The 11108-nt window shown below is 46.2% G+C and overlaps 1 protein-coding gene across 1 annotated transcript; it reads right to left on the bottom strand.

Annotated features, from left to right (window-relative positions):
- Positions 1–4144: 4144 nt before the first annotated feature.
- On the bottom strand, positions 4145–10698 carry LOC109479579 (membrane-associated phosphatidylinositol transfer protein 2-like; the record flags this gene model as incomplete). The annotated part of the gene is given in 9 exon segments (XM_019781566.1): positions 4145–6196; positions 7013–7141; positions 7433–7616; positions 7853–7887; positions 7889–8003; positions 8602–8750; positions 9300–9416; positions 9886–10002; positions 10531–10698. Coding segments are annotated over 9 exon segments (1203 nt in total), but the record flags the coding sequence as incomplete, so codon positions are not given.
- Positions 10699–11108: the final 410 nt, after the last annotated feature.

The raw sequence follows: 11108 nt of genomic DNA, 5'->3' as shown, positions 1-11108 counted from the left end.
GCTTTCTTGTGGGGCGGCGGTGATCGGCGTTTGTCAGCTCCGCACACCCGGGGGACGCGGCAGACGTTACGAATTCCGCACTGTAAAGTCTATCTACCTACCCGGGTTAGCCGCGTAGCAGACGTTACAAATCCGCCACAGTGTTAAAAAGCTATCCTCTCGGCACGGTCGTTACGCCCAAATTTTGTTGTACCCACGTTTCTGTGTGTATGTTTACATGTAATTAAGGACCTTACGAAAGTCGCAGTACTTTTGTTGTGTCAGTAAAGTTTCATGGTTTCATGTATGATCCCGGTCAGCCCGTGCGGTTCCGGCCCGGTGCTGATGTGTACACTGCCGCGCGGCAGACGGTACAAATTCCGCCACAGGAAAAGTCTATCTTAAAATCTGGTCACCATTATAACATGTGTTTGAGTAAAAGCAGTAGTTTATTGGACAGAGCATGTGAAGTTTTGGTCACCATTATAAAATGTGTTTGAGTAAGATCAGTAGTTTATTAGCTAAGGATAGACCATGTGAAGTTTCGGCCGTGCGCTCCCGGCCAGCCGCTGATGTGCCCAAAGCGGCCCTTCCGTACCGGCTTCGCGCGCGGCTTGCCCCGTCATGGCGACTTTACGGGCCGGCTTGACCCGTAAGCGCCGATATTGCGCGGAAAAGGTCCCAGTTCGCAGCAATCTTCATTTACAGCCGACAAGACAAGTGTTTCTCACTTCACTTCTGCGCCGAGGCGGCCGTATTTCAGCGCGCTGTGGGCGAGGCGGGCGTGATGTTGTGCGTTAAACAATGACGGACTCGGGATCGCCGCTCCCGTATTACACACAACCCTGCACATTCAATAACAGCCCTTTCAATATCCCGCCGCGATTTACTGTTTAATAACTGTACAATAGCCTTTCTGCGGGCGGGTCATTGTGCGCCCATACAGGCTAATATCAGGCAGGGAATAATCCCACATAACTCACAAACTCTCGCCGCGCAGACCATTCCGGCAGGAAAACTCCAACACTTAGACTACTCAAACCTAATTTATGATAAGTAGGATGGCCGATTTGGGCCGGGAATGGGGTGCTTACTTCCCGCTGATGTTTTTTCTGTATCAAGTCGGGAGATTTCCCCAAACTTTTATGATGCGGATCCTCCCCCGTGCGGAACGTGGAGAGAAGTTCTTTACCGAATGTGTGTTTAACAACTCCCCTGCGCAGGTCTGAGCCGGGAAAAGCGCCGATAGCGTCATCAAAACGGCGTGAATCAATCTTACAGCCAAACTCGGCCGCTCACAGCCAATCAACGGCCGCTCACAGCCAAACTCGGCCGCTCACAGCCAAACTCGGGGCAAACACACCTCATTAAGCACCGTAACACGCGCAGGCTTCACTCCGTATCTCAGGGAAGCTGGTCCGTAATGGCCGCGGTTTAGCCGGCAGCTTTACACACATCCATCATATACAACATCCAGGACCAACACTATAACATATAACAAACCCTATAGCAAACTATAACAAACACTATAACAAACCCTATAGCAAACTATAACAAACACTATACCAAACCCTATAGCAAACTATAACAAACACTATAACAAACACGCGCCGGCATTACTTCAGATATCAGGGAAGCTGGTACGTAATGGCCGCGGTTTACTCACATCAGTCATATACAGCATTCAGGACCAACAAATTTATGTTCCGGCTGTTCTGACAGAGTTTCCTCACAAACTACTATTCTAGTGTGGTTTGGCTTTCAGTCAAAACTGATGGACAATCTGGCCATTGATATACAGTCAAACCTGTACTAGTGACCACCTCTACATAAGGACCACCTGGCCATTGATATACAGTCAAACCTGTACTAGTGACCACCTCTACATAAGGACCACCTGGCCATTGATATAGTCTAGTCAAACCTGTACTAGTGACTACATATTAAAGGACCAACTGGATGAATTCACTGAAATCCAAACTCAATGCGAGCGCTAATAAAAAGACAAGAAAATAAGTACCACACAGAGCAGGGTAAGCAAAACATCCTATGTTCTGGTTCTTACATCAGGAGTCGGTTGTCTTGTTTTAGAGGATGTAGCGAACACACTTCTACACTTGTTCTTTCAGAGCGAAGGTTATCCTCTCTTGTCTTGTTTTAGGAAGACCGTGTGACAAGAATCCAAACGATCATAAGGCTCCCCCATGCGCCTAGGTTTATATTGCACTATGAAGTTATCACAAACTTTACAGCATTTGAAAGGACAGAGGATCTCCATCAGAGGCTTCAATGCAAACTTCAAAATATGTAACTAGAAAGGTAACATTTGCAAAGCAAATGCATAATGTTTACCTTCGCATATGGTCTGCTCAAACAAATCCATGTACTATTATATATGGTGGCAGGAGTCTAAATCTCTCCTGCTGTAAAATTGCAACATGATGTAACCCAGCATTACTAAGTTACCATGGTGACAGACGTCTGGTTCATGTCATTGACCTTATTTTGAGGAGAAGAGGAAACAGAGCAAAAACAATATGATTTCCTTCGGCAAACATAAACATCACTTCTAAAGCCAGCGAAAACGTTTTCAAAACAAGTCCAGGCATCTTCACGCGCATTTAGAATCACCTCCAACACTTGGCATAGCGTAGACCTGACTATCCGGTCTATAGTAACCAGTTCACAAGCAATACGAGGTTGACTGCATGCCATGTCGTCAGATATTTACATGTGTATGTTCTGGCGGGGTGGGCGGAGCTTCATGTTTATTTGAAACCTGTTACATTCGACATACAAAACCCAGTCTACTCTCCTGGATCCATTAAAAACACAGTGTGCACAAAAATCATGGCAACACTTAACATGACACAAACAGACACAAGGCGTAAACTACCAGTATGTGATCGGTTTTCAGGCGTCACCAGCAGCATGCATGTGACGGGTCCATCCTATATGCACACCTTTTGTAGTACGTAATTAAAAGTCCCCAACCCTGAGATCAGCATGCAGTAGAACAAACTTACCTGGTATACAGCAGAGGTGATGTAGTCCAGGTCTCCATACAGCAGCGGTGTGGTAATCCAGGACGAGAGTCTCAAAAGAGGGGTAGAAAAAAATGACAAAGTCTCCGGGTAGAACTCTCCGGCACTTGTGTCCCTCCCGCTCCCAGCCCTAAACAACAGGTGCTGCCAGGCTCATTTGCATCAAACTTGTGATCACTTTGCTTAAATTGTTTTCCTAGGTTTTCCTTGGTCCATGAAAAATTTGCCTTCACTTCATTTGCGTATCAATCAATAGTTCGTGTTTATAAAGCTGTTTATGTGTTTCTACTGTAAATGTAGAAAATTTATAATTCTGGGAGCTCTCCAGTGTTGCTAACGACAAAAGGTAGTATATATAGTGGATGCTACCTGAAACGTCTGACCGTGTCCAAACTCATGTCCAGTTGCTTGAGTAACTGTTTTTTGCGTATTATATATGATAACTGAGGGGATTCATGGCGTGACCGCTGCTGCACCGTTTCTCATTATTTACTTCGAACTTTCTTGGCCCGTTTTGCCATTCCTATACACGGAAGTTAATCACCCTTTCCTCTTCCGTACTCCATTTCTTAGGAGGAAGTTCCACGCTGAAAGCTTAGAAAGACATCACTATGGAACAAGCTTCCCTGTGAATGCTGCTCAAATGGGTGCAACCTTAAACTTTTAAAGTCTCAAGTAAACAAACATCTGTCTCTACAGTTCTTAAATTCAGTCAAAAACCTGCAGGTGGTTCGCCTTGTTTTGATGTGAAAATTGTTACAGGATTAAATAAAAAAAGACGCTCTTCATAATACGGAAATCAAGCCCGAATACAGACAGGTTGCCATGACTACAGACAGGTTGCCATGACTACTGACGGATTGCCATGACTACTGACAGGTTGCCATGACTGCAGACAGGTTTTCATGACTACAGACGGGTTGCCATGACTACTAATGGGTTGCCATGACTACAGACAGGTTGCCATGACTACAGACAGGTTTCCATGACTACTGATGGGTTGCCATGACTACAGACAGGTTGCCATGACTACTGATGGGTTGCCATGACTACAGACAGGTTGCCATGACCTATCAAAGAAAATGAGACGGTCTTGAACACAGAAGCAAATGTTTGGCAACATTCTGGTTTATTTGTGCAATAAGAGCCAAACTAATACTGTGCGGGTGGTTGTGGTGCAGTCTTCAACTTTTAAAAAAATATATATAATAACAGCTTCACAACAAAAACTGAGCACGTGTGCAACAAAGATCCCTGGGACAAAATGTGATACACATGAAAAATAAAGAACATCATCGTTACATTGACATAATTATGCTAAATTAAAAACCTTTTTGATTGCCACATTGAATTTTATCTATTATTTTGTAGAAAAACAGAAGCTGGGGAAAAGTTGCACCTGGCTAAACTCTTTCCCTGAAACTTTGTGCACAAAAGTACAGACTTTTCCTCAGGCTCTGTTTTTATGGTGACTTTCCAGTGGTGTTTCCGTATCTCATGGGCAATTGCACAGGATAAAATACATCATTGCCTGGTAAAATTAACAAAATTAAACAAGCTGGGTTGGCAAGGATTCTGACCCTCCCCAAATCTCAAACAACTTAAGATCAGCAACTAACATGAAGTGGGTACAATTACTTAGCACTTACTAATAGATACTTTTACACACACACAGACACACATATATAATATCATATATATATATAATGTTATGTATATATTTTACATAAATGTTTCTGTTCTAATATATATACATATCTATATTATGCATATATTTTTCATCTTCCTACACAAATGCAGCATACAATTTAGACACTTCATTTTAGTTCGGGTGTTACAATTTCAAAATATCGCCACACCCGGGAATGTTACCTAATGGCCAGACAATTTTGGCTACATTTTGCGCCAATACAACACCGAAACTGACAAATTACAGCATAGTTGATACCTCTTTGTTCACATTAATATTTTCTTCCTTTGTTATCCTGATTTGCGGTGAAGCATGCTGCTTTTTAAATCAGTAGTGCAGCGTCTCCTGTTCTGAACCAAGTCCAGATTTATCATCAAGAAATATCTACAGGTGATGCCAAACATATACGTGACTTAAGACGGCCCTGACAAGCCTTAATGCATATTGATTTGGATCTGTTTGTTACATGCTATAGATAATGGTTAACAACGTTTTCCCAGGATGGCGCACCATGTCTAGAAACATGGCAAAGAAAAACAAGAAAAGGAAATGATATCAATAGGCAACATTGGAACTGTCCATTTAGAATGGCATGTATAAGTTTTGCCAGTAAACATATGTCATTCTGCAACAATCGTACGTATGGAAAGGCAAGACAGTATGATTCTTGATGTTGTCCCCACAAAAATATAGAATTGAATCATGATATGTTTTGTTAAGTGAAATGTGATATGTCCACAAATATTGACAAATGAACGATGGTGATACATAATAAGTAATGAAATAAATAAATATATGGCTCAAACAAAACGGGACATAAAAAGAAAGTGAGAAATAGGACCTGGGTGGGCAAAGCTGCAATTTTCTGCCATGACCCTGTGTGTACCTGGCCTGACTCATTCTGCAAACACTTTTTAAGGAAAGTTTGCATCATGTTTTTGGCACTCAACTGACACTCCCATAAGGAATGTATGACCTCACTATGGCCTCATGGCACCATCTCATCATCATCATCAGGCCGGGGTTCTATCTCCAACAAAACTTGTCAACAAAACATGGCAGCCTGACATTGGCCATGAATTTTCCTGTAAACACACACACACATACACACACACACACATATACATAACTCTCACACACTTACATGCACATGTACAAACACACACATGAACATATTGCACAAGCACACAGTCACACACAATATCTCCTGGCTGACTGCAGTTCCAACATCACTGACTAGAGGGCGCCGCCTGTGCAGAGCTTGGCTGGCTGCATGGTTGCTGCAGTTCCAACATCAGTGGCTAGAGGGTGCCGCCTGTGTGGCTGCCTGCCGGCCTGCCATTGGTCGGATCAGCCCCTTGGCCTGTCCGGGCAGCCCGAAGCAGCCTTTGTGCAGAACCATGCAGGCGCCGGCTTTGGCTGGTTGGCTGGCCGGCTGGTGCAGCACGTGGGACAGGTGGACCGCATAGCCTTCGGTTATAAACTGTGTACAAACAAACAAACAAACAAACTCAGGTGCACCGCATAGCCTTCGGTAATAAACTGTGTACAAACAAACAAACAAACAAACTCAGGTGCACGGCATAGCCTTCAGTTGTAAACTGGGAACAAACAAACAAACAAACTCAGGTGCACGGCATAGCCTTCGGTTATAAACTGGGAACAAACAAACAAACTCAGGTGCACGGCATAGCCTTCGGTAATAAACTGTGTACAAACAAACAAACAAACAAACAAACTCAGGTGCACCGCATAGCCTTCGGTTATAAACTGGGAACAAACAAACGAACAAACAAACAAACTCAGGTGCACGGCATAGCCTTCGGTAATAAACTATGTACAAACAAACAAACAAACAAACAAACTCAGGTGCACCGCATAGCCTTCGGTTATAAACTGTGAACAAACAAACAAACAAACAAACAAACTCAGGTGCTTCGGTTATAAACTGGGGACAAACAAACAAACTCAGGTGGACGGCATAGCCTTCAGTTGTAAACTGGGAACAAACAAACAAACAAACAAACTCAGGTGCACCGCATAGCCTTCGGTTATAAACTGGGGACAAACAAACAAACTCAGGTGGACGGCATAGCCTTTGGTTATAAACTGGGAACAAACAAACAAACAAACAAACTCAGGTGGACGGCATAGCCTTCAGTTGTAAACTGGGAACAAACAAACAAACAAACAAACTCAGGTGCACGGCATAGCCTTCGGTTATAAACTGTGAACAAACAAACAAACAAACAAACAAACAAACTCAGGTGTACAGCATAGCCTTCGGTTATAAACCTACCTGAGCCTGATGTTGGTTCTTCTTGTTGGGTCTCCCCACGATGAAGAGGCGAGAACTGTCCAGGCCCAGAGACGTGTAGACCGGAATGTCCTTCACTGAACCGTAGGCTGCATGGACCACGATCTCCACCTGCAGGGGGCACGGTTGTTATTGTTTGTTTGTTTACTGAACCGTAGGCTGCATGGACCACGATCTCCACCTGCAGGGGGGCACGGTTGTTATTGTTTATTGTTTGTTTGTTTACTGAATCGTAGGCTGCATGGACCACAATCTCCACCTGTTTATTGATTGGAAGAGATGGATGGACAATATAATGGAGGTCTTTAACCACCTGCATAACGCCCAAGAGAAACTAAAACTGAGGTCAAGTCGTCTTAGCTAGAGGTCAAGTCGTCTTAGCTAGAGGTCAAGCCATCTTACCTCTTGCACGAGATTCCTGAGGTAGTTGGCTTTCTGCCGGAGAGGGTCATGGGATAGCCCATCGCAGAAGGACACGACGCCGTGCGGAAAGTTGTGCTGTGCCAGCCATGAGACCACCTGGTGCTTCTGCATGTCCGGGCGCCCGGTCACGTACACGATCAGGTAGCCTAACTCCTGCCAGTGCCTGTGTCAAAACCATTTAAGCCAAAAGTGTCACACACACACACACACACACACGTACACATGCGTCAACACAAACACGTACCCACATAACGTACACATGCGTCAACACAAACACGTACCCACATACACACACACGCGGCGTGCGCGCACACATGCACACACACATACACACACACGTACACACACACTCACACGTAGCTGCAGCACTATCAGCAGCAGCTAGGGGGCAGCACTAACCTGACGACGTCGACGGCCCCCGCCCGGACCTTGGGGGTCACGGCCCATGATGGAGACGGAGGCTGTGAAGGACCCGTCGATGCTGAACACGACGCACTCCGTCCGCGGCAGGATCACCGTCAGGAAGCTGTCAGCAGACGTGTGGTCTCCCCTGCAAAACACAAGCGTCAAAAGATGTGCGCACACATACACACACACACACAACGCACACACGCACACACACACAACGCACACACGCACACACACACAACGCACACACACACACACACACACACACAACGCACACACGCACACACACTCCGTCCACGGCAGGATCACCATCAGGAAGCTGTCTGCGGACGTGTGGTCTCCCCTGGAAATACAGGTGTCAAAGATGACAGAAATTCCATCATTAGCAGCACAATTCCATCAAATGATGGAAAGGTGGATGTCGGCTAGAACACTGCTCCAAAGTAAACACTGAGCAAAATGGTGAAGAAAAACTGATGAAACAGCGGGCTGGGAGGAAAAGAGTAGGGGACCTTCCCAGTGTGAGTGGTTCAAACCCTACGGTACAGCCCTATGCAGCTGGTACATACATGTACAAAACAGGTGTGTTTTGCCTAAAGGGGGTTTACCGGTACCGGTTAATATGCGAAACAAACAAAACAAATTCATTCCCTGAAACTGTGTACCAGGAAAGGCTCTGTTTTTATGTTGATCTTCCAGTATTTTATCTCTTAATGTGACCCAAGAAGCGGCATTGTTACCTGACGATCATTTTGACGGGGTAGATCCCGCAGCCGAGCATTCGGTCCTTCGGTACGGAGTAGTGGATCCGGCCGTGGTTGTTAGTCACGATTGTGTCAAAGTGAACCCACTCTCCCGCAGGTGGCTTCAGCATGATGTACACATCCACCTGCACAGGTAAACACAGGTAACAATCAGCACACCTGTGGGCACAGGTAAACCACAGCACACCTGTGGTTGTTAGTCACGATGGTGTCAAAGTGAACCCACTCCCCAGCAGGCAGCTTCAGCATGATGTACACATCCACCTGCTCAGGTAACCATGAAAGTGAGTGAGTGGTGAGTGAGTGAGTGTGTGAGTGAGTAAACGAGTGAGTGAGAATGGGACGAATGTTGCCTCACCTTCTCACCTGTGAGAACCACCATGTCCAGCGGTGATTGTATGTGTTTATGTGTGTGTGTGTGTGAATGAGAGTGAGTGAATGAGAGAGTGAGAGAGTGTGTGAGTGGATGAGTGAGTGAGTAGATGAGTGAGTGAGTGAGTGAGTGAGTGAGTGAGTGAGTGAGTGAGTGAGAGAGAGAGAGTGCATGAGAGAGAAGTGAATGAATGTTACCTTCTCCCCCGTGAGAGCCACCATGTCGAGCGGCCCGTATTGTGTGAGTGAGGGAGTGAATGAGAGAATGAGTGAATGAGTGAGTGAATGAAATTCAAAGTTACCTTCTCCCCCGTGAGAGCCACCATGTCGAGTGGGCCGTACATAAACCTCGCCGTCAGCGATTGGCCGGTGTTCTGCAGCGTCACGCTGTCAGCTGCTCTGTGATTGGCCGTCATGTTCTGCAGCAGTAGAAAGAGATGTCAGGAGATAATGGAGACAAACTGGTGGTAAAAATGATGTACTGGGTCTGTGATTAGAGTTTAACATTAAGACATATTACCAACCTATAACCAACATATAATGTCTTACTTTAATTTTGTGTCTTGAGCCCCTTACCTTAATTTTGACGGCCGTGCGTCGCTTGAGCCAGCTCACCTTAATTTTGACGGCGGTGCGTCACTTGAGCCAGCTTACCTTAATTTTGACGGCGGTGCGTCACTTGAGCCAGCTTACCTTAATTTTGACGGCCGTGCGTCGCTTGAGCCAGCTCACCTTAATTTTGACGGCAGTACGTCGCTTGAGCCAGCTCACCTTAATTTTGACGGCCGTGCGTCGCTTGAGCCAGCTCACCTTAATTTTGACGGCCGTGCGTCGCTTGAGCCAGCTCACCTTAATTTTGACAGCCGTGCATCGCTTGAGCCAGCTTACCTTAATTTTGACGGCCGTGCGTCGCTTGAGCCAGCGCTCGCGAGGTTGGGTCGGGCTGAAGAGAGCGACTTCCTCCCCGTCTCCGATGCGAATGCTCACATTCTCCACTCGCACAACCTGAACAAACAACACAATATGAACAAGTAAACAACAATACATGGACAGCAACATGGACAGTTGATAAAACAGAACCTGAACAGTCGAGCAAAAAAAACACCCAGGACAGAAAACTTTTAATTATCACTCCACACCAAGTCGCTCCTGTACAAAGACAGTCATTGTACGTGAGATTTTCCATTGGTAACATGTTTCTAACTTCAGAGACAAGTATTGATCACCTGACAGGTGTGTGCAGGTGAGGCAATGCAGGTGTTCTACGCACCTGTCTGATATGGCAGGTGTGTGCAGGTGAGACAATGCAGGTGTTCTACGCACCTGTCTGATATGGCAGGTGTGTGCAGGAGACAATGCAGGTGTTCTACGCACCTGTCTGATATGGCAGGTGTGTGCAGGTGAGGCAATGCAGGTGTTTTACGCACCTGTCTGATATGGCAGGTGTGTGCAGGTGAGGCAATGCAGGTGTTCTACGCACCTGTCTGATATGGCAGGTGTGTGCAGGTGAGGCAATGCAGGTGATCTACGCACCTGTCTGAGTATGAAGGCGATGACATCAGTGGACTCCCAGTAGCTGGCGTGGAACAGGTATGGCAGAGTCATGGAGGGGAAGGCTGTGAGGGCCTCGGGGCAGTACAGCGCGTAGTCTAGCCTCTTTGCTCCCCACCAGCGAGTCGTAACTGTAACAACGCACACACACTATCAACCCAGCTGGTACATGTAACATGTACTAACACAGTACAGGGTGTAGTCCAGCCTCTTGGCTCCCCACCATCTGGTGGTCACTACAGGAGGAAAACAACAACACACAGTCACACACCATCAGCCCAGCTGGTATACTAACACAGTACAGCGCGTAGTCAAGCCTCTTCGCTCCCCACCACCGAGTGGTTACTGCAACAGCACACACACTATCAGCCCAGCTGGTACTAACACACACACACACACACCATCAGCCCAGCTGGTACTAACACAGTACAGCGCATAGTCTAGTCTCTTCGCTCCCCACCACCTGGTCGTAACTGTAACAACGCACACACACTATCAACCCAGCTGGTACATGTAACATGTACTAACACAGTACAGGGTGTAGTCCAGCCTCTTGGCTC

Source organism: Branchiostoma belcheri, unplaced genomic scaffold (genome assembly GCF_001625305.1).
Source record: "Branchiostoma belcheri isolate BF01 breed outbred unplaced genomic scaffold, Haploidv18h27 scaffold491, whole genome shotgun sequence".
Classification (NCBI taxonomy): Eukaryota; Metazoa; Chordata; class Leptocardii; order Amphioxiformes; family Branchiostomatidae; genus Branchiostoma; species Branchiostoma belcheri.
This window is presented reverse-complemented; position numbering and strand designations above follow the sequence as displayed.